The sequence below is a fragment of the Vipera ursinii genome, assembly GCF_947247035.1.
Source record: "Vipera ursinii genome assembly, chromosome: 4".
NCBI classification, from domain to species: Eukaryota; Metazoa; Chordata; class Lepidosauria; order Squamata; family Viperidae; genus Vipera; species Vipera ursinii.
The window spans coordinates 86,346,526-86,370,699 of record NC_139514.1 but is presented as its reverse complement, the minus strand read 5'-3'; the positions used below and the strand labels follow the sequence as shown (position 1 = coordinate 86,370,699).

At 38.9% G+C, this 24,174-nt stretch overlaps 1 protein-coding gene across 4 annotated transcripts in view; it reads right to left on the bottom strand.

The window, feature by feature from the left end:
- The window catches only part of MAP4K4 (mitogen-activated protein kinase kinase kinase kinase 4), a 192,668-nt gene that overhangs the window by 65,888 nt on the left and 102,606 nt on the right, over positions 1-24,174 (bottom strand). For all 4 annotated transcript variants that reach the window (XM_083363033.1, XM_083363035.1, XM_083363034.1 and 1 more), the window contains exons 4-5: positions 14,351-14,476; positions 11,731-11,841 (exon numbers count right to left, since the gene is read on the bottom strand). In XM_083363033.1, coding sequence (XP_083219159.1) covers positions 11,731-11,841; positions 14,351-14,476 — 237 coding nt within the window. The remainder of the gene's footprint in view (positions 1-11,730; positions 11,842-14,350; positions 14,477-24,174) is intronic.

Here is a 24,174-nt window from a genome sequence, read left to right as displayed (position 1 = left end):
AGTGCAAAGAAATAGAAGTAAACAACAGAATACGGAGGAACAGAGATCTTTTCAAGAAAATTGGAGAGATGAAGGGAACGTTTAATGCAAAAATGGGCATGATAAAGGACCAAAATGGCACGGACCTAACAGAGGCAGAAGAGATTAAGAAGAGATGGCAAAATTACACAGAAGAACTATACAAGAATGAGCTTAACGTCCCTGATAATCACAATGAGATGGTCACTGACCTCGAGCCAGACATCCTAGAATGTGAAGTGAAGTGGGCCTTAGAAAAGCTGAGCAACAACAAAGCTAGTGGAGGTGACAGTATTCCAGCTGAGCTATTCAAAATCTTAAAAGACGATGCAGTAAAAGTGCTACACTCAATTTGCCAGCAAATTTGGAAAACTCAACAGTGGCCACAGGATTGGGAAAGATCAGTTTACATTCCAATTCCAAAGAAAAGCAGTGCCAAAGAATGTCCAAACTATCACACCATTGCACTCATTTCTCATGCTAGTAAAGTTATGCTTAAAATCCTACAAGCTAGACTCCAGCAGTATGCGGATCGAGAACTACCAGAAGTACAGGCAGGATTTCAAAGAGGCAGAGGAACTAGAGATCAAATTGCCAACATACACTGGATCATGGAGAAAGCTAGAGAGTTCCAGAAAAACATCTACTTTTGCTTCATTGACTATACTAAAGCCTTTGATTGTGTGGATCATAACAAACTGTGGCAAGTTCTTAAAGAGACGGGTGTTAACAGACCATCTTATTTGTCTCTTGAGAAACCTATATGTGGACCAAGAAGCAGCAGTGAGAACTGGACACGGAACCACTGATTGGTTCAAAATTGGGAAAGGAGTCTGGCAAGGCTGTATACTGTCGCCTTGCCTATTTAACTTATATGCAGAGCACATCATGAGAAAGGCAGGGGTAGATGAATCAAAAGTTGGAATTAAGATTGCCGGGAGAAATATCAACAACCTAAGATATATAGATGATACCACTCTAATGGCAGAAAGTGAAGAGGAACTAAAGAGCCTCTTGTTGTGGGTGAAGAAGGAGAGTGCAAAACTTGGGTTGAAACTTAACATTAAAAAAACCAAGATCATGGCATCTGGCCCTCTCAATTCCTGGAAAATAGATGGGGAAGAAATGGAGGTAGTGACAGATTTTATTTTCCTGGGCTCCAAGATCACTGCAGATGGGGACTGTAGCCAAGAAATTAAAAGACACTTGTTCCTGGAGAGGAAAGCAATGGCAAATCTAGACAGCACACTAAAAAGCAGAGACATCACCCTGTCAACAAAAGTGCGTATAGTCAAGGCTATGGTCTTCCCAGTTGCAATGTATGGCTGTAAAAGTTGGACCATAAAAAAGCGCCAAAGAATTGAGGCCTTTGAACTATGGTGCTGGAGAAGACTCTTGCGAGTCTCTTGGACTGCAAGGTGATCAAACTGGACAGTCCTAGAGGAGATCAACCCTGACTGCTCTTTAGAAGGCCAGCTCCTGAAGCTAAAACTCAAATACTTTGGCCACCTAATGAGAAGGAAGGACTCACTGGAGAAGAGCCTAATGCTGGGAAAGATTGAGGGAAATAGAAGAAGGGGACAACAGAGAATGAGCTGGTTAGATGGAGTCACAGAAGCAGTAGGCGTGAGCTTAAATGGACTCCAGAAGATGGTAGAGGACAGGAAGGCCTGGAGGAACATAGGGTCGCGATGGGTCAGACATGACTTTGAAGCTAACAACAACAACTATCTTATAATATCTATGGTACTGTATGACAAACCAATCTACAGATCTTATGGAATATTACTGGCAAGATTAGAAAAAATATACGACAAGCTGCCAGCATCAAGTTCCCTTCGTCCAGTGAGCTCACACAGGGTCTTGTCAGGGGTGCCGCCGGTAAAAGATTGCCGGCGGGTAACACCCAGGGGGAGGGCCTTCTCAGTGGGTGTGCCTGCCCTCTGGAACCAGCTGCCCGAGGAGCTCAGGACTTCCCCCGACCTTCGTTCATTTCGCCAGGACCTGAAGACCTGGCTCTTCGAGCTTTCTGGCCCAGGCTGAGAATTTTAATTGGGGTTTTTATTTTTTAGGGATTGATTTAATCTTTTTTAATTGTTTTTAACTTTTGTATCGATTTTTGTTTTAAATACCCTGTAAACCGCCCTGAGTCCTTTGGGAAAGGGCAGTATATAAATCCAATTAAATAAATAAATAAATAAATAAATAAATAAATAAATAAATAAATAAATAAATAAATAAATAAATAGGAAACCTAGTTATTTGCTATATTACCTATAACTGATAATGCTAATATAAATTTTGTAAGGCTGAATAATCCATAAAGTTGCAACAAATTCTTTAAAATATTATTTATAAATATTTTATAAATATAAAAATCCTGACAATTCTTTGCTTCTTTTAATTCATTTCTATATCAATGAAATAAGGGCTATTTATAAGCAATACACTTTGAGCCAATTGCTTTTTCTGAATGGAATATTACCACCACAAATAATCATGAATTTTCTGCCAAAAGAAAAAACAAAAAAATTACTTGATTCAGACTGATAAAGAGAACTTAATAAAATTAGGTTGTTGTACAAAAAGATAAGATATTATAGCAAGACACTATAGAATATAAAATAGCAAAAGTAATAACTTTACTCAATAATTAACACTACACAAGCTATTATAGTAATGTATTTTAGAGAGATTTTTCTATACAGTGAGGGGGAAAATTATTTGATCCCCTGCTAATTTTGTACGTTTGCCCAGACAAAGAAATGATCAGTCTATAATTGTAATGGTAGGTTTATTTTAACAGTGAGAGACAGAATAACAACAACAAAAAATTCAGAAAAACGCATTTCAAAAAAGTTATAAATTGATTTGCATTTTAATGACTGAAATAAGTATTTGACCCCTTCGCAAAACATGACTTAGTACTTGACGGCAAAACCCCTGTTGCCTATCACAGAGGTCAGACATTTCTTGTAACTGGCTACCAGGTTTGCACACATCTCAGGAGGGATTTTGTCCCACTCTTCTTTGCAGATCTTCTCCAAGTCATTAAGGTTTCGAGGGTGACGTTTGGCAGCTCGAAACCTCAGCTTTCTCCAGATTTTCCATGGAAGTAAGGTCTTGAGACTGGCTAGGCCATTCCAGGTCCTTAATGTGCTTCTTCTTGAGCCACTCCTTTGTTGCTTTGGCCATGTGTTTTGGGTCATTGCCATGCTGGAATACCCATCCAAGACCCATTTTCAATGCCCTGCCTGAGGGAAGGAGGTTCTCACCCAAGATTTGACCATACATGGCCCTTCCATTATCTCTTTGATGCAGTGAAGTTGTCCTGTCCCCTTAGCAGAAAAACACCCCCAAAGCATAATGTTTCCACCTCCATGTTTGATGGTGGGGATGGTGTTCTTGGGGTCATACGCAGCATTCCTCCTCCTCTAAACACGGTGAGTTGAGTTGATCCCAAAGAGCTCAATTTTGGTCTCAGCTGACCATAACACTTTCACCCAGTTCTCCTCTGAGTCATTCAGATATTCATTGGCAAACTTCAGATGTGCCTGTACGTGTGCTTTCTTTTCTTTTTTTATTTATTTTTTATTAGTTTTCTATTGTTACATTCATTAGTGCTTGATAAACATCATGTTATCTGGGTTACTTTTTGTTTTGCTTAATAATACAAATTATATTTCTAGTCTCTACACCATTTTTCCAGCCACTGATAAATTTCATATTTGAAAATATTCTGTATCTTTGTTTCTTTAATCCTCAGCGTGAGTCTGTCCATTTCAGTGCAGTCCAATATCTTCTTAATATCTCCTCATCTGATGGTGTTTCTTCCTTCTTCCAATGCTGAGGAAATACAATCCTTGCTGCTGTCAATACATGCAATATTAAATACATACTTTGTTTATCAATTTTTTTTGGTACTATACCTAACAAAAAAAAATCAAGTTTAAAATCTGTATGTTTCTCTAACATTTTTTCTAACCAACTGTGTATTTTAACCCAAAATTTCCTTGCTTTACTGCAAATCCATCACAGATGGGTAATATGTGCCCATTTTTGGTTACATTGCCAACATTTACTAGACATGTTTATAAATATAGATGGTAAGTGCCATCTATAAAACATTTTATATAAATTCTCTTTATAAGAAATTGCCACTGTTAATTTATAATTTCTTTTCCACAGATTTTGCCATTTCTCTAATTCTATATTATGTCCAAAGTTTTTTGCCCAATGTATCATTGTTTCTTTCAGTTGTTCATCTTTCATTTTCAAATTTAATAAAAAATTATATAATTTCTTAATTTTTCATCAGAGGTCAGCAATATCTGATCAAACATTGTCTGGCCTTTATAGAAAACATACACTTTAAGATCTCTATCATATCAAGATTACAAGTGCACTTGAAGCCACCATGATACTTCAATGCCCTGATGTTCAAGCTCTTGTTTAGATTTTAAATTCCTTTCAGTATCCAAAATGTACTTATATGTCCAGATCTTCTCAAATTTCAATAGATTAGGGTGAACGAATGCTTCCATCGTTGAGAGCCATCTTGGGATTTTCTGGTATATTTTGGCTTTTATCTTTTCCCAGACATGAAGTAATGAGTTTCTAACATAGTGATTTTGAAAGTATTTATGAATTTTATTCTTCTCATACCATAAGCATTTATGCCATCAGAGTTTCAAATCATGTCCTTTTAAGTATAACAGTCTTTTTATCTTTGAGGCTTATCCATTCTTTTAGCCATATTAAAACATATGCTTGAAACCCAGTCTGGTAATCCAAATCCTCCATTTTCTTTAGAATCTTGTAACATTTTCAGTTTAATTCTAGCTTTTCTTGCCAAATTTTATTTATTTATTTATTTATTTTATTTTATTGGATTTATATACCGCCCTTTCCCGCAGGACTCAGGGCGGTTTACAGGGTATTTAAAACAAGGAATACAAAAGTTAAAAACAATTAAAAATAATTACAACAGTCCCTGAAAAAGTAAAAAACCCCAATTAAAATTAAAATTAAAATTCTCAGCCTGGGCCAGAGAGCTCGAAGAGCCAGGTCTTCAGGTCCTGGCGGAATGAACGGAGGTTGGGGACAGTCCTAAGCTCCACGGGCAGCTGGTTCCAGAGGGCAGGTGCACCCACAGAGAAGGCCCTCGCCCTGGGTGTTACCCGCCGGCAATCTTTTACCGGCGGCACCCTGAGAAGTCCCTCCCTGTGGGAGCGCACTGGACGAAGGGAGCTTGATGCCGGCAGCAGGTGTTCCCTCAGATATCCCGGACCCAAGCCATTTAGGGCTTTATAGGTCATTACCAGCACCTTGAATCTCACCCGGAGGGCAACTGGAAGCCAATGCAGCTCGCGGAGTAGAGGTGTTACTTGGGAGTATCGGGAAACCCCCATCACAACTTGCGCGGCCGCATTCTGCACCAGCTGAAGCCTCCGAGTGGTCCTCAAGGGCAGCCCCATGTAGAGAGCATTGCAGTAGTCTAAATGGGAGGTCATGAGCACATAAGTGACTGTGCGTAGGGCATCTCGGTCCAGGTAGGGTCGCAACTGGCTCACCAGGCGAACCTGAGCAAAAGCCCCCCTGGTCACGGCTCCTATATGGTCTTCAAAATTGAGCCGGGAGTCAAGGAGGACGCCCAAGTTGCAAGCCCTATCAATGGGGGGTAACACCTCACCCCCCATCGTTAAAGGTGGAATGGTCTGGTTAACCCGAGATGCCGATATGCACAGCCACTCAGTCTTGGCAGGATTGAGACGAAGCCTGTTTCTCCCCATCCAGACCTGGACCGCCTCCAGGCAACGGGACATCACGGCGAGGGCATCACTGGGTTGGTTCGGGGTGGAAAGAAAAAGTTGGGTATCATCAGCGTACTGATGATACCCCACCCCGAAACCACGAATGATCTCACCCAGCGGCTTCATATAGATGTTGAACAGAAGGGGCGAGAGAACCGACCCCTGAGGAACTCCACAAACAAGAGGCCTCGGGGTGGATCTCTGCCCTCCTGTCAACACCGACAGCGAGCGGCCCAGGAGATAGGAGAACCACCGTAAAATGGTGCCTCCCACTCCCAACCCCCTGAGACGCCACAGTAGGATACCATGGTCGATGGTATCAAAAGCCACTGAGAGATCTAATAGGACTAGGACAGAGGAACAACCCCTGTCCCAAGCCCGCCAGAGATCATTCACCAGTGTGACCAATGCCGTCTCCGTGCTGTGTCCAGGCCTGAAACCTGATTGGTACGGGTCCAGATAACCAGTTTCCTCCAGGAACAGAGGAAGCTGATGCGCCACCATACTCTCAACAACCTTCGCCAAAAAGCGAAGTTTGGAGACTGGATGATAATTATTTAAAACAGCCGGGTCCAGGGCAGGCTTTTTGAGGAGGGGTCTCACCACTGCCTCCTTCAAGACGGCGGGGAAGACACCCTTCTTCAAAGAAGCAGTTATTACTGCCTGGAACCAGCCTCATGTCTCCTCCTGGGCCGCATAAACCAGCCAGGAGGGGCACGGATCCAACAAACAGCTCAGCCTCCTCATGATCCTGTCCACATCATCAGGGGAAACAAGATCGAACTAAATAAATAAATGTTAAGGTCAGTGTATTCAAAACATCAAAAAATTTCTTCTCTATTTTTATAGGTACTGTTTGGAGCAAGAAAAGCAGTTTTGATAAGATATTCATTTTCACTGTAGCTATTATACAGTGGATAATTGTAAATCTTTCCATTTTTCCAAATCTAGTTTTATTTGATTAAGTTGTTTTGTGTAGTTATCTTCTTTTATTGTTGCACATCTTACTGTTAAGTATATTGCCAAATATTTAACTTTTCTAACTATTTGGAAGTGCATTTTTTCTGACAATTGCCTTTTTTGATTGGATGTGAGGTTTTTAACTATAACTTTAGTTTTTTTTCTCTATTTATCTTCAATTCTTTTAATATATTTTATTGATTTTTTTTACAATAACAATCTTTAGTGCTTAGCAAACTGTGTTATCTGGGTTCATATATTTAAAAAACAATCAATAATAATTAATTTCTATAATATATTAATTTTTACTTGATCTTCCCTTCTTCCAGTAGTATTCTCCTTTTGTCAACATTAAACAAATATAGTTCTTAAAACTTTTGATATACACAAGATTGGATATAAATGTTTTTCTTGTGTTTGCACAAATAACAGTAACATCAGCATATAACATCTTTTCTGATCAGCTTATGTTTCAATTATATTTATAAAAGTCATCTTATTAAGTCACTATATGTCCAGTTTTCAAGATTCAAGATATTAAGCTTAATTTCCCCTCTGTATTCAAACCATTATCAGTCATAATTTTCTCAATTATATTTAAATATACAAACTTTTCATTCACATGCACCATCCCAATATTTTTACATTTCATATATACTGCTCAAAAAAATAAAGGGAACACTTAAACAACACAATGTACTGTATTTAATAGTAGGATGTCTTGTTTTCTGTTCCCTTTATTTTTTATTTTTATTGAAAAGTTTTACAATACATTTTATCTTTAACAATCCCTCCCCCCTCCCCCCCTTCCTAGCCCTCCCTAGCCCTCCCCCCTCCCCGACTTCCCAGAGCTAAATACAAGGTATAAAAGCAAAAAACAATCATAAACAACCATATGCTAACAACAATAAACTATCGCACTCTAGCTCATATGAAATGACTACAAGCAATACTAATATTACATAAAAAAAAGAAAAAAGAGAAAAGAAAACTTATTCAAATGCTAAGTGAAACTTTTTAGTCCCATATTTGTTCTGGATATAATCAATCCACTTTTTCCACTCCATAATATAACGTTGTTGCGAATGATCTTTCAAATAAGCCGAAATCTTTGCCATTTCCGCCAGGTCAGAAACTTTTAGAGTCCATTCTTCTATAGTCGGGAGTTCCTCCTTCTTCCAATATTGACCTATTAAAAGTCTTGCTGCTGTAATTAAATTCAACATCAACTTGGTGTCCACAACAGTAGTATTATAAAAGTACTATACTACTTGTATATCTTATCTCTCTTACTGTAGGGCCCCTTTATATCCATAATTTATCTTTTTTTAAACCATATTCAAACAGGTGCTTAATCATATAGTACTCCATCTTATAAGTCGAATCAAATCTATTGAACCTTCTTTTGCCAAGTAGCTTTCTGAGTCAGTGTGTTCAGCTTGCCAGGGGATTCTTCTGGTATTTTTGTGAGTGTTGTTGGTAATAGGAAAGACAAGTTAGGTAGGATGTGTGTTTTTTGTCTCCCAAACTCTAATGATTCTCCTGGCTGCTCTATAATCCATTTTGTTAGATCTTGTTTCTTATCCTCACATTTGTTTTGAGGTCCTGAAAAATAAAATATCTTTTCCATTTCCATTGTTGTAGCAAAATCTTGCAAGTTTACTTTTGTTTGTGTTAAGCTGTGGTTCTCTTCATTTGTAGCTTCCCTCTTTGGGTAACTGTCCTCTGGTTTGTATTCTGTTATGTGATTTGTTTGTTCATTCTTTCTCATCATTTTCTGAAAGTTTTTTAATTGTAAGTGTAGGTTAAAGATGTGCTTATTTATGTTATTTATGTTTTTAATCTCATCATGATTTGAAACAATTGTCATTTGGATTTGTCGCAGCATTGCATACATTTCCTCCTGGAAAATATTTGCCTTGTCTTGGGAGTATTGCTCCTGCAAATGTCCAATGTTCCAGGCTGGGGCCTTCACAAGGAAATATTAGGTGTGGTTTCCTGCCACTTTTAGATAAGTATGCAATATCCATTTTTTCTCCCCACTCCAGATAGTTTTTCACCTGTACCATAATCTCTGTGATTAGCCTTATCAAACCAGCCAATCTTAAAATCCAAACAACCAAATCTTATATAGTTTTTATCTTTATATATGATTTTTTAAATAATTCAATTGTTTCCAATTGTCAAAGCACCACTAAAAGCAGTATTTTATAACAGTTCTTCTATTCAGAGGTCTTACAATGATCAGCCAGCCAAATTCCAGAATGTTTAACCACCTAAGCGCTTTACAGTAAATTCCCCCCTAAACGATTAGCCAAAAGTCAAATTTTTGCTTTCTCTGCAAACAATTTTTGAGCCTAGAGATCACAGCTCAGTGTTTATAATCCCAGAAGGTCAGAAGTTTTTAAAACGTATAGTTCTCACTGTGTAGTAGTTAGCCCAGCGTGTTTTCTTTCCTCTGTTCCCAGCTGTTGTCTATTTGGCTAGAAGTCACTGAGGTTCAAAGGAACAAGTTGTTCTTTATTTCTGGGTGTCTTGCCAATTTCTGAGTCAATGCAGCTGCTGTTCTATGCTCTAATCCTCCACTAGATGTCAGTAGTTATTGATTTTCCCATTTTTAAAACAAAGAACTATTTTCTTGCAGTTCATCAATACTTTCAGATGTGAAATCTTAAGTTTTCATAATTTTCAGATTTATCCAGACTGCAGTATTATTAACTTCATTTCAATATATTTCTGTCCCCCATAAAAATTAAATTGCCACTTCCTTCTGTGGAAGGGTGGGGATGCAGTCCCCTCCCTTCTCACTTTTGGAGGATTTTTTGCTTCTTGGGGATCTTTTTGTCACTGTGTTTTTATGTGTTTGTCAGCTAAGCACGTTGCAGTCTGCTCTTTGCCAGCTGTGCTGTTATCTTATCATTGTAACCATGGTGAGTGTCACATGTTCAACCATGTTTTTGGTTTCATGTCTGGCTCTACTACTGTCCAAACAAAAGTTTTTTTTCTTTTTTCTTTCTCTCTGTGCTGTCTGGTGAAATAAAGCATATAGTCAGTTAAGAGACTTTCTTTTATTTTCTGATTAAAGTTTTTACAGTAGAATATGTTTAGAGTTTTCTTTCTTTTACCTGTTGTGCACCATGCGTCAAATGAACCACGGTTCATCGACTTCAGATAAGGAGTTTTTTTATTTACTCCTTTGACACTTTTCCAGGAAATCAGTTACAAAATAGAAGAGAGAAGATCAATATTATCACCCAGGTTCCAAGCATGCTGTTCAAGTTGTTCTGGTTAGTGCTTTTGGACTTCAGCTGCCAGTAGCTTGGGCTAGTCACCAAGGTGTAGCTAGCCTTTCTCTTGTCAGTTTGGAGGGGTTCCCCCACATCAAACAGATTGACCCCCATAATTCTGTGATCATCGGGGGGCCCTCCTTCTTCGTCGCCTCTCCGGGGTGACTTTAGACCCATTTAGGGTCCCCTGGCAGGGCAAACAAGCTGTGGGGTGCGGAGCCCTGCTATCCCTCAGCCATGTGCTATGATGCAAGCTCTATTTATCTTCAATCCTGCTACTTCTCCAAATTCCTTTTATCTTTTTCAATAATTTCAAGGTTGTCTCCAGCAGTTCTTATAGGATAAATACCAAGTTGTCTGCAAATGCTTGTAATTTATAGCTTTCATCTTTTATCTTGATTCCTTTGATTTCTGAGTCTTGTCTGATGTTTCTATTCAAAATTTCCAAAGTCAATATGAATAACAATGGGGATAGAGGACATTCTTGTCTTGTACCTTTCTTTATATTAATATTCTCTGTATATTCCCCATTTCACCCAGTTCTCCTCTGAATCATTCAGATGTTCATGGGCAAACTTCAGACGGGACTATACTTGTGCTTTCTGGAGAAGTGGGGCCTTGTGGGCACTGCAGGATTTCAGTCCTTCATGGCATAGTGTGTTACTAATTGTTTTCTTGATGACTATGGTCCCAGCTGCCTTGAGATCATTGACAAGATCTGGGCTGATTCCTCACAGTTCTCATGATTATTGAAAATCCAGGAGGTGAGTTCTTGCATGGAGCCTCAGACTGAAGGAGATTAACAGTTATTTTGTATTTCTTCCATTTGCAAATAATCACACCAATTGTTGTCACCTTCTTACCAAGCTGCTTGGCGATATTCTTGTAGCCCATTCTAGCCTTGTGTAGGTCTACAGTCTTGTCCCTGACATCCTTGGACAGCTCTTTGGTCTTGGCCATGGTGGAGAGTTTTGAATCTGATTGATTGCTTCTGTGGACAGGTGACTTTTATACAGGTAACAATCTTAGATTAGGAGCATTCCCTTTAGGAGAGTGCTTGTAATCTCAGCTCGTTACCTGTATAAAAGACACCTGGGAGAGAGAAATCTTGCTGATTGATAGGGGATCAGATACTTATTTCACTCATTAAAATGCAAATCAATTTATAACTTTTTTGAAATGCGTTTTTCTAGATTTTTTTTTCTGTCTCTCACTGTTAAAATAAACCTATCATTAAAATTACAGACTGATCATTTCTTTGTCAGTGGGCAAACATACAAAATCAGCAGGGGATCAAATAACATTTTCTCTCACTGTATAAGGGAGAAGATAACCTTACCTAGTTATTTGCAGATTAAAGATACTATTTTGTCAGGAATTCAAAGTTCTATTCTATGTGTGTTTATGCATTTATGTGTATAAAGTCTCATACAGTTGCAATCTCTCTTATAGAAAAATCCTTTTTTATTGTCAATAATAACTGATAACAGTAATGGTTCCGATAACTTCAAGGTATTTCCTTCATAAGAAGTACAGTATGTGTATCTTGGTTACTTTTTTTTGGGTAGATAGCAATTTAGAATAAGATGAAAGTTAAAGCAGAATTTAAAACTTAACCATTTAAATAGAAGTTCATTTTTCATGTTTCTTACCCTGAGAATTTCTCTGGAGATATATGCTATCCAGTCCTCTTTCAAAGTATTTCCTTTTGTGTTCTTCACAAGATCCGTAATAGAGCCTGCACCACAAAACTCCATAACAAGCTAAAATACAGAATACAAAACAATTTATCATTATGTACATCTCCTGAAATTTATTTATCATTATGTGTAACCAATTCTACGTGGAACAAACATCTCGTCAATTAAAAACCAGGATTCACAAACACTGGCTGGTAATCAAATACCACGATCCCAAATCCTTAAGGTCTACCCACACTGACACTAAACAGCACCAATTCAATTGGAACAACACAAAAATCATTTGCCATGCTACCATGGCACTGACAATATATGAGACAGCCTTTTGTTTAAACTGCTTCGCTTTGAATCTTGAAGAGAGGGAAATTTTCAAAGAGCTATCTTGAGAAGATAAGATTAGCCGCACAGAAGGGGAAGTGTAATTTCATATGTAAAAGTAATTGGTGAACGTGATTTATGACGTGTAATTAGGGGAGGGAGATTGTGCAGGATATGATGTATCAAGGGGAGGAGAGGTCAGATTCTGGCATCCCTCCATGAGTGCCAATGTTTCGTTTCATTACTAAGACTTTTTAGATAAACAATATGCCTGCAATTTGTTTGAATTATCCCATTTATCGGAACCATGACATCATGCCAGAATCACCTTTCTTTCAAAGGGGGGTCCTAACCCCCGCCGCTGTCTCTGGTAAGAGAGATAAGCTGGCAAAGATTCAGGGAAGAATCCTCAGGATGGAAAGAGAAAGCCTGGCTGCTGGCAAAACTTCTGAAGAGGAAATAATAGACAGTTTTTCTGTGGGAAGATGAATTTGGGCCAATCTCCAACCTTCAGCAGATAATTGAGCTTATCTGGTCATCAGGCTGGAACCACTCCAGTGGAGACTATGGAGGCCAGACTCTGCTGCAAGAGGCCCCAGAAGCAGAATGGGGGAGAGATGCCAGATCATCTGCCACTGAGAATTTGGGTGAGTGGAAAATCTTGTCTGCAGACCAGACTACCTGCCAGCCCCAGGAGTCCCCTGCCAAGGGCCTCTGCAATAATGGGAGGTTGGGAAACCCCCACAAGTGAAAGGCCAACAACCTCTGAGCTTGCCCCAGCTAATAGAAGCCTTGCAACAGCTGGGGGTGGTGCAGAAGCCTGGAGAACAGGAACTGGTGGGAGGACAACAGCAAGGGTGGCAGCAGCAGGACCCAAACATGCAACCCCTGAACATACAGCAGGACCACTGGGGCCAGCAGTAGTGGGGGGCCTGGCAGCCATTAAATCAGCAACCAGAGTGGGGCCAGCAGCAACTGGAGACACAACAACAGCAGTGGGGGCCCCAGCAACCATTTAACCAACAACTAGGGTGGGGCCAGAAGCAATGGGGGCCCCAGCAACCAATAATGAGCCCACCCTTCAGAGCAAACTTCGATGGAGACCCAGAGAAACTGATTTTCTTCCTCAACCAAGTACACTCTCATTTGAATCACTGATGTCATCTCTACCCGGACCCAGGTGCTATTGTTGATGTGACTGCGTCCAGCCTAGAGGGAGAAGCATCCAAATGGTTGAACAATTTATATAACGAGCAGGCCCCTGAATTGGAGGACCCCCACCTTTTCCTCTTGGGGCTGAAAAAAAGATTTGAGGACCCATCCATCGCCCTCAGAGCAGAAATCCATAAGATAAAGCAAGCTGGCCAGCCTGCCCTGGAGTATGTGCAGAAGTTTCAAAAGCTGGCCAGTTGGATAGAGAGATGGCCTGAGCAATCCATAATTCATCTTTTTAGAGAAGGGTTAGTTGACTACCTTTCTCTGGCATGTATCTACCGAGCTGTACTTGACCAACTGCCTGAATAGTACCAGGCAGCGGTGAAATTAGATGTTAGCTGCACACCCAAGAATTTGATGCTGGTAACCATCTCCACAGGTGAATCATTAATGCACAAAAAAGTGTGGCTGTGCCTGCTTTTTCTGAAATCAACATTGATCTCTTTGGTTTTTGCGGTATTTAAAACTAGGCTGTTTTCCTTACACCAGTTCACCAACCCCTCAGCATCCTTGTGGTAAGCATCCACATTGTTATCGTGAATAAGACCCCACTACTGTTGTATCATCCGCAAACTTCACAATATGGTTGGTGGCAAACCTAGCACAACAGTCATGGGTCAACAGGGTGAACAGCAGCGGACTTAAGGTGCAGCCCTGAGGAGAACCTGTGCTCAAGAAAATGGTATTAGAGGTATTTGTTCCAACTCACACATATTGGGGCCTGTTGGTAAGAAAATAAAGAATCCAGTTGCACAAAGGGGTGTTTAAGCCTAAAAAGGCCCAGGTTGTCTACTAGATGCTGGAGAATGATTGTGTTAAACGGCAACTGAAGTTGACAAACAACAAATGCACATGAGTATTTATTTCCTCCAAGTGCTTCAAGCTCAGATGGAGAAGGGAAGAAATACCAACCTCCGAGCGATTTGGTTGGTAGGCAAACTGATAAGACTTTGTTGCATTCTAATCCTGTTTATTTAACCTGATGCTCTCAAGATATAAGAGAAAGAGTTATGTATACATTCATAAAAGATGTCCTTACCCACAGTTGGTCATCATGTCCTGGGGGACTTTTTTTAATAAAAGCACCATAGTATGTTGCAATATTTCTATGATGGGAATATTTTTTCAGCATGTTGATCTCCAGCTTTATTTCTTCTTCTTCATCCTTTGGAAAAACAACAAGAATGAGCCTTTTGCAATATATGTGACACATTCTCAAATATATTTTTACCTTATTAGCTTTACAGTAAGCAATGTTATGCCATAGTATATTGCAAAGCAGGAATGCTAGCAATCCATAAAACAGGATCTTAATTTAGTTACAGAAAGTATTTCACTACCTAAATCAAGCAGAACTGTTTAAAAATGACAGATACTACTTTACTTTTACTTTGCTTTTTTATATAGAAAAAGAGATATGATATATGTTAAGTAAATAGGTAGAAAAAATAATATTTTAGAAAGGATTGTAACAGGAATAAAACCCCACATCATCCCTTAAAACAAAGTATCTGTATATTAGCTACCCAGCAAATGGGTAATATTTTTGTCCCCTTATTTAGAAAGTGATTACATATATTTCATTAATCTGAATATATTTTTGCTTAATTTTTTTTATTCCACACATTTAGTACAATAGCTTTTTTTAATCCTAATGCTGCAAAAGCTCTTTATAATATATGATCTCCATAATTAAAAATTGTCTCATAACTAACATTTTAAACTCTGAAGTAGGTCTTTATATATCTTGTAACTGTTTATGTCCTACTTGATTTTTTAAAATTGGTTTAAGTCTGGTGAAAGTTGAAATCAAGGAAAGGTGATATCTGATTCAAATACTAACTCAACACTTTTAGTTTAGGATAAGATTTAGGTCTACACATATAGCTGAACATTTTAAATGTTAAAGAGAATTGTAGATGGCTATATTTATAAAACTATAAAAGGAAGATGATAAAATATAGGGTATTACTCTGCAGCAAATGAAATATTCCTTCCAAAATACCTTCTTCATTATTCATAAAAAATCAACAGATCAAAAGAAGCATTCTTTCTCCAACCAAAGTCAAATGTTTGAAATAAAGAAATACCAGTACTTTTTGAATTAATAATTATTTAGTTTAAGTGACTATATTTTATACTACCTTCTAATAATAGTTTAAGATACTTGTCATGAATCAATATATCTAAATCTTTAATATATAGTTACTGCACAATTGTAGGGTACATAATATGTTCTGTTCAAAATAGAATCAGGAAAAAAAAAGACAATCAGCTTAAGATAGGATCTGTTGCACTGACATCTTGTGGTCACTCCATGTTTTAGATTTTAAGAAACACAAATAAGCTATAACTTAATACTTTATTTTCCTATCCAGGGATACATCTGAAAAATAAAGATCTTGTTTCTTACATATTCATTGCATTTTTCTCTTGACTCTTGTTCATAAAAACCTAATAAGTATGTTGTACAGGTAATCCCCGAGTTATGAATGTTCACTCAGTGTTCATAACGTTTGAAGTTATGCAATAAGCACCCCCCAGTGTTCATGAACAAATTCCGGAAATATGAATGTTATAGCACCATGGCAGTTGTTCGCCTTTACGAATGACCGCAGAGGCTCTGCAACATTCACTCTATTCCCGTCCACTCCCCACAAGTGCTTCCACCTTCCTTCCTGCTGCGCCAGACTCACTTACCTTTCAAAGATCTGTCTCCTCTCTGCCGCTGTTTCTTTGCCTTTGAGAGAGAGGAGAGTCGGCTTGGAAATGTTTTTTGCACTGAAAATGGAAGTTTCTGGGGTCTGTGATCTTGCATGAGTTCAGGCATCCATTCTCTGCAAAAGGATGGATGTTTGAAGTTGTGCGAAATCATGAACCCCAGAAACTTTAATTCTCTATGTGAAAAATGTTTGTGGTGTCTGCCTCCAGCTCCTCCCCCCAAACTCCTTTCCGCTGCTGCTGTGACAGGGATGCTCCCTGCCCACTAAAATCTGCTCTGAACAGAGCTCCTTCGTCAACCCACCTCATAGCTAGAGCTGAGAGGGTCGCCGTGGAATCAGCTGGGTGCAGGAACCAATGTTGTTTGTGGCCCAGGTATGCTGCTCGCTCATGTTACACCAGCCTTACTGCTTGAGGGCAGGAATGAAGCCTTCAACTGAGCAAGGAGGCACTACAGGTCCAGTCCCTCGCACCCAAGTCCAGCCTGTCCAACCTGCCAGGAGAGGAATGAGACCCTGTTGTCCCGTGGAGCCTGATGCCACTTGAGCAGGGCGGATAAGGAGGATTAGGAGGAGACCAGTATGGCTTTATGCCGGCCAGCTGGCTAGGCAAGATGTAGGTCAGGTGGTGGGGGCTGGCTGGCTGGAGAGAAGGGACCATGGTCTCTCAGGTGGCCCCCACCCCGGCAGACAGCAGCTTGGGTACACCGGCTCTATCCAAGCTGAAGAAAATGGAGGTGCAGCAGTGGGATTGCCCTCCAATAAGACCTGGGCACAGCATATTTTAGTGGACAGGAAGCATCCCTACTGCGGCAGTTGCCGAAAGGAGTTTTGGGGAAAGGAACAGGAGAGAGTCCCTGCAAACACTTTTTGCACAGAGAATTAAAGTTTCTGAGGTCCATGATCTCGTGCAACTTCAAACACGCAGAGAATGGGTGCCTGAACTCATGTGAGACCATGGATGCCAGAAACTTCCATTTTCAACATGAAAAGCATTTCCTAGCTGACTCTCCTCTCCTTCAAAGGCAAAGAAACAGTGGCACAGGGGAGACAGATGTTTGCAAGGTAAGTGAGTCCAGCACAGCAAAAAAGGAGGCAGAAGCATGTGTTATCTTAGTGGGTCAGGGAGGACTTGGGGGCTTATTTCATCACTAGGCCCCCATGGCCTTCCCCACCCTGAGATACTTTGTGTGCGCTTAATGACCCATGTATTTGATTAGCAAATGCGTGGCGAAAGCAGGGAGTGATGGCATTCAAGGTATGCCATTTACTCCTATGAATCCTTGAGTTACGAATGGAATGGGCAGGTTCCATTACATTTGTAACTTGAGGACTATCTGTAATTAATAATGAATTATAATATAATCCACATTAAGGGAGCAAAATACAAGAAGGACAAAATAAAGAAAAAATAGGACCTGCTTAGCTTAGCAAAGCTTCAGTAACAGAAATTAAATCCTTTCGCAGACCTGAATTTGAAAAGCTCCATGAATTAGTTATTTCATTTTTTTATAATATTCTTTCATATAGAATTAAAATCAAAATCCAGTGAAAAGAACATATTAATATTATATTCTAATTTTATACACAAATGGCCATCCATTTCCATGAATCTATTTTGGCCAGCTACATTAGCAAAGGTAAAAGGCCTGAGAATTATATTAGGGCAAGTGGAAGAAACCTTAAATTAACCTGTATAGAAAGAGAAGAAAATAGGAAGTTGAGGCATACTTTAGATGCCATATAAATAAGATATCAGGAACACTGGGAAGTATGTTTTGGAATTCAAAATAACAAAACTTGTAATTTGGGAAAACTATTAAGAATAACTTGTAGTCTAATACCATGTTGCTAACAGCTCACTTTCTGATGTCTCTATGGTATTTTTTAAAATATACTATTTTTTTAATACCATAGACACATTACAAAGGATTTCCTGAGCCTCTCAGGAGCCAAGCTTGTAAAGTAAACTTCTTGCTAAAATGACAAAAGCATATGTAATCCAGTTTACCAAGATCTCAAGCAAACAGAGTATGAAGAAAGTAAGATTTGATCTGCTGGAACAGACCAGACACCTATTGCATCTCTTGCTAAGTTTTTGTCTATGAGAAATTCAAAACAGTTATCCTGTTTGATGGCAATTGATTAGCTGCATCTGATCCAAGGTCATAAGAGCGGCTCCCACTAAAAAAATGTTGACAGTGAATTTGTCTATTCTTTTAAAACTAAGTCAGTCACCACATAATAAGGACACAAATTTTTCAGGATACATGTGGTTAACATTATTTTTAAAACAACTAGGTGCCTGAATTATATCAGGATCAAACATGACAAAAGACTCCCTGTGGCACTAGTGATGACACCAGAGAAAACTATTATTTCATAAGGAACAGATTCTAATTGAAGACAAGTCAAGTCAGACAGATTTAAGACAATGATATAAAATGTTAATAATGTGGTTCACATCAGCATGGAAACATTATGGTTCCTTTTTCTTAAAATTTAAAGAATACAGCCTTTTTTCTTACCAGGTTGCCATGTCCAATGTTTGAATCTGTTTGAAAGTAGTTTTCCAAGCATGAATAGAAACCATTTTTAATTCTTTCCATTGCTGATTTTAAAAGGTACTTTTCTTTAGTTTCGTTTTCAGAATACTAATTAGCCTTATATGTAATCAGCACCAAATAATGTTAGGAAATTATACACAATAGATAAGATTAAAATATAGCTGAAAACATACTAAAGAGACCATCAGCACTAACTTTCATACTTAATATTTTTCAAATGGATTAGAAGCATGTAAGTAGCCCTTTATTTAGCACCTTAAAACTGTATTTGAAGACATTTAGACAGCAAGTTGTAAAGTCAATAACAATAAAATTGAAAATCAAGCTGGAAAAGCAAGATAAAACATTAGAGAATGAGAAGCTATGTGAAAAGCAGTCTTCCACTAAACCATTTCCATGTAGTCTTAAAATCACTTATTACTTAAGATCACATATATGATTACAGGTGGTCCTGAACTTACAATCATTCATTCAGTGGTCATTCAAAATTACGACAATGCTGAACAAAGACAGTGCCTGCCCAAAGATCCAAAAAGGGTGTGCTTTTGTGCAATTTTCAGAGACTTTAGAGACCTCTGGGAGTGTCATGAGACAGCCTTTTTGAGTGGCAGCATTGGCACTAGGGCTAGGCCTGGACCTCTACTTTAGGCCCCGGCCCAGGCTTGGCACCACCATTAACTGCCATTGTCTAGGGCAGGGATAGGCAACCTTGGCTCTTTCATGACTCATGGGATGGTATATTCCCTGGGAGAGCTTGGGGGGAGGGATTGCAGTGGGGCCTGGACCTGAAACAGAGTGCAAGCCAGGCCTCCCAGGGACTCCACTCTGCTTAACAACCACACTGGCAGAGGCAGGATCACAGTTGCTGAGTGACAGAGAGAGTGAGAGAGATTGAGAGAGAGAGTGAGAGTGAGAGAGTGAGAGTGAGAGAGAGAGAGAGAGAGAGAGAGAGAGAGAGAGAGAGAGAGAGAGAGAGAGAGAGAGAAAGAGAATGAATATCATCTCGGCACTTGCTTAATGACCACTACGACTTACAATCCCAAATTCCAGCAAAAAACAAGAGGTATTGCCCCCAATTCATTAGTAATTACTTTGAGAAAAGTTTTTTGTTTGTTGTCACTGGTTAGACACCACCCACTCTAATTTCATAATTGTAATTGATTCTTCTTGTATTCCATCTGTGCTACTATATTTTTAATTCTTCAGCACTTAGTGCACTAATCTATGATATGGATACATTTTACACACAGACACACAGACACAGACACAGACACACACACACACACACACACACACACACACACACACACAGAGAGAGAGAGAGAGAGAGAGAGAGAGAGAGAGAGAGAGAGAGAGAGAATTGGTTCCTGAAAGAATATCAGAACTTCATTCAAAGCCATTTTTGCTGAATAATTAATTGCAATAAATACATAGACAATTTATAGCACAAAGTATGGGCTTAATGAAACACAATAAAACTTTTTTATGTCCAAATTAATTTTAAGGGGGTAACTTTATCCTTTTATTAAAAACACTACTTGTATTTTTCAAACTTGGCAATTTTAAGACATGTGAACTTCAGTTCCCAGAATTTCCTAGCTAAAATGTTGGTTGGAGAATTCTGGCAGTAAAGTCCACACTTGTAAAGTTTCTCACTTTGAAAACCACTGGCCTAAATTATACTATGTAGCTTATTCAGAACATGTAAATAACCGTTACAGTGCTTTCTTTGAAAAAGAGTGAATCAGTGAAAGAAAGTGTTATTTTTAGCAGACAGCTCCACCACACACAGTTTTCACTAATCCCAGACATACAGTAAGAAGAAAAAAAACATGCCATCTTTAAAACAAAGTCTTGGAGTTGGCTTCTTGGACATGTCCATGCAATTTCCTTAGCTCTAATATAAAAGTGATTTATCATTGTCATCTTTTGGATTTTTTTTCCTCCCATTTCCTAGTCTGGCAATTATAGCCTAAGTACTAAGATCCAAGATCTAATTTTCAGCCTGCAAAGCTTGTTGGCCCAGACAAGATCAGTCATAATACTTCTACCTGCAGAAAAAGTAACTACAATAGCTACTCTCTATTCATTTCAAACAGAAAATAGCTTTGGGTCCCTGAAGCTGAGGAAATGAAGATAATGAGGAGGTCTGAAAAGGCCTTGCTGTCCTGGAAATTCCTTTTTTTCTTTCTATTCAAATCCATTCCATAACCCAAATATAAGGTATTTGGTTTAAAACTCTAAAGGTTAATTAAAAAAAGGAGAGAGAGAGAGAGAGAGAGAGAGAGAGAGAGAGAGAGAGAGAGAGAGAGAGAGAGAGAGAGAGAGAGAGAGAGAGTGTCAGAGTGTGTGTGTAGGGATATTTGTGATCCTGGCCTTGTGGAAGATAAATGGCTGATATTAAATTATATTTTTTCATTTGTTGCTTGCATGTGTGTAATTTTATATCATATTTATGCTGTTTCAAACTTTTATGCCACTTACGGTACTCTTTCGACCTGATGGCCTATGCATCTAAATAAATAAACAAACATCAACAAACCTTTTCCATATCTCAGAGAATATTTAAAAAGAACTGAGTTTTAATTTTATTATACCATCTACTATCTCTGAGTTTTAAGGTGTCACCCTCATGCTCCTCCTTCAAATCAGAAGACGTCTCTGATAGTTGAGTGACTTCAACTTAAACATGAAGTAACTGTAGAATCCATGGTTCATGAACAGCAAATTCTTACAATGTAGCTTTTTTTGTATTTGTTGGGCTGTATACCAAATGTGTGTGGTATAGCTGCGCAGAGGGAGAAAATGTTTGCAAGTCCTTAAATTGAACTCTTCTCCCTTCTCTGCCTAATTCTAGCATTATGAGAGTCACCTCCTACAGCCATCCATCTCTAACTCTTGGGAAACCAATCCCGAGTTGAAAGAATTTCCTGGCCCATCCAAGGAGGATCTTTTTCTCTCAGACTGTAATGGGGGGAGAAGAAAGAACATTATTGCTTCAACCACTCCCAGTTTTTATTCCAGGTATGAGGAAAAAAAATTATCCAGATTCTAGATGGGAGGAGGAGGAAGATGTAATTCCAGTCATGGAATGGGAGATTTGCCGCAGCCAACTCATTGCGGGACAACTTGATATGGCCAACTCGCCATGAACAAGTCGCCATTGCTGCGGCCAATTCGCCGCTACCAATTCACCATGGACAACTCACTGCGGGACAACTCAACATGGTCAACTCACCACAAGACAACTCACTGCGAGATGATTCAACAATTTAATTAAATTATTTAAAATAATTTTAAAAGTATTTTAATTTTTATCATTCACATTTCATTTTATTCCCCCTTTGGCATCCTTTCTTTAATTATTCTATTCTACTCTTTCTTCAATATTAGTGTAAATCTTGTCCCATGGCAAGTTGTCTCGTGGCAAGTTGGCCATGGAAGTTGTCCCGTGGTTAGTTAGCTGCATTGAGTTGGCTGTGGTGAGTTGTCCATGGCAAATTGACCGTGGTGAGTTGTTACAGACCCTTCCAGTCAAATAGTTGAAAATCCTGCAATGTGATTCAGTTAAAAGCGCTATTTGCAGTTTGTAAGTAGGTATGGAACACACTCTATTTTGCTTATATACAGAATATATAATACACTGATATTAACAGTTCTGGGATAGCAACAATCCTCAATTTGCTTCATATGTTTTGTGGCTAGAAGCCAAAAGGACTTAAGATTCTCTGAGTGAAGATGCAAGAGTACAAAAGCTGATCGGCTACTTATAATTGAAAAAAAACCCAACCAATCCTAAGAACATGCCAACAGGCAATGTCAACCCAATCCAAGTAAATGGAGAAAAGTCTGAGGATCAGGCTTTATTTGCCTAAGATCAAAACATTGCTGGTGATTCTGGCAATCAAATAAAAAGATTGTTATTTGGGAGAAAGAGAATGACAGATCTATACAAAACATTCAGGCCCAGTGTTCTGTACCAGCCTACTACCGGCCCTGCAGATAAGGCAGGGACAACCCCTTTACAAGAAGGCAAGAGGCTGGAACTAAGCCTGCCAAATTTATGGACACAAAAGCAAACAGAGCAAAACAAGACATGAACCATGAAACAGGAGCTATTCAAGCGGTATTCAGCAAACCAGCCCTCCCACGCATTCCCCTTTTAAACAGTTCAGGGCGTGGCTTCTCTCTGCCTCCTTTTGAGGTGCCCCATTGCCTTCCTCTGTTTACTCCTGATTGACTGCCTCCTGCGTCGGGCGTCCTTGAACAGGGCCAGCTGTGGGTCATCTTCATCCACGCTGTCAGGCTCACACAGCTGGGTCTGCGTCGTAACCAGATGGGAGGGGCCTGGCTGAGGGCTCTCATCAGCAAGCCCTCCAACACCCTCAGCAACCTCTCCAACACCCCCCTCCTCCTCCTCTGAATTGTCCGACCCAACTGCCGAACCCACAGGCTGACCCTGAATCACAACACCCAGATGCATCGGACTGACAATGAAAATATATGTTGTCAATGGCAAAAATATGTCATTCCAGTTCAACATAAGGGTATGAAAGATGGTTCACTAAAATAGTGAAGAATAACAGATGATTAATGAAAAATGTGTAGAATATAGTAAAAAAAACAAATTATTTAATATTAAATGAAGTAAAATAAATTGTTTACTGAAAGCACCTGTAATGGAATGAAAATTTAAATATTTTGAAAACATATAGAAAAGTAAGTCATTGGGAAAATTCCTGATATTTGGAACAATGGAAGGCAATCTAAAAAGATGTGACAGAAGACAAGCTGACTAGATACAATCACTAATGATCAAGAATTAATTCAAACTCAAAGAAACAGTTACTGTACCAGCAGACAAGTCTGGTAAAATAATGTCTATCAGATCATGAAGAGTCAGAGCAACCAAATAAACTTGTGCTCATTTAAGTTTATCTTTACATTTTGAGTAACAGATTGGTTGTCAGATCTGTTAACTTATTTTTCCAAAATAGCAAGCAATAAAATGTATATGTTCATCATAGAATTTGAGTTATTTTTATTTTTGCCAAATATTTTAATAACTCTTAATAACATGAATCAAATTAAAAGTCAGATTTTAAATATTTTAAACAAATAACTATTTATTATTCATTTTGTATTCCAGTAAGCTTTGGACAGTTGTGAATATCAATTTATTCAGCATCAAAGATTATTTTGTGCTGATGTACTTAATGTACCTTGACATGCCTATATTAACAAAGTCTTCTCTACCAGATTTGTAGTGCAGTACCAGCAGTCATAGGACAGATAAGAGTATATTCTTGGGTCAGATGTTTACATCCGAGCTGCCAGGCATATATGGAAACCTTGCAGCTAAAATGTAGACATAAGCAATAATGAACAGAGTCACAAGGTAATCGTGTCTATCTCAGACATGACCTCATACCAATAGAAGAGCTGTTGACAATGAGCAGGCATCTACATTTACCATACTTGCCTAAGAAGTAGAAAGAACTTTTGACTAACCAGACAGAAGAAAAGTCAAGCTTGTTGTCTAATGAAACAAGTATCATTCATATCTCTCTCCATAC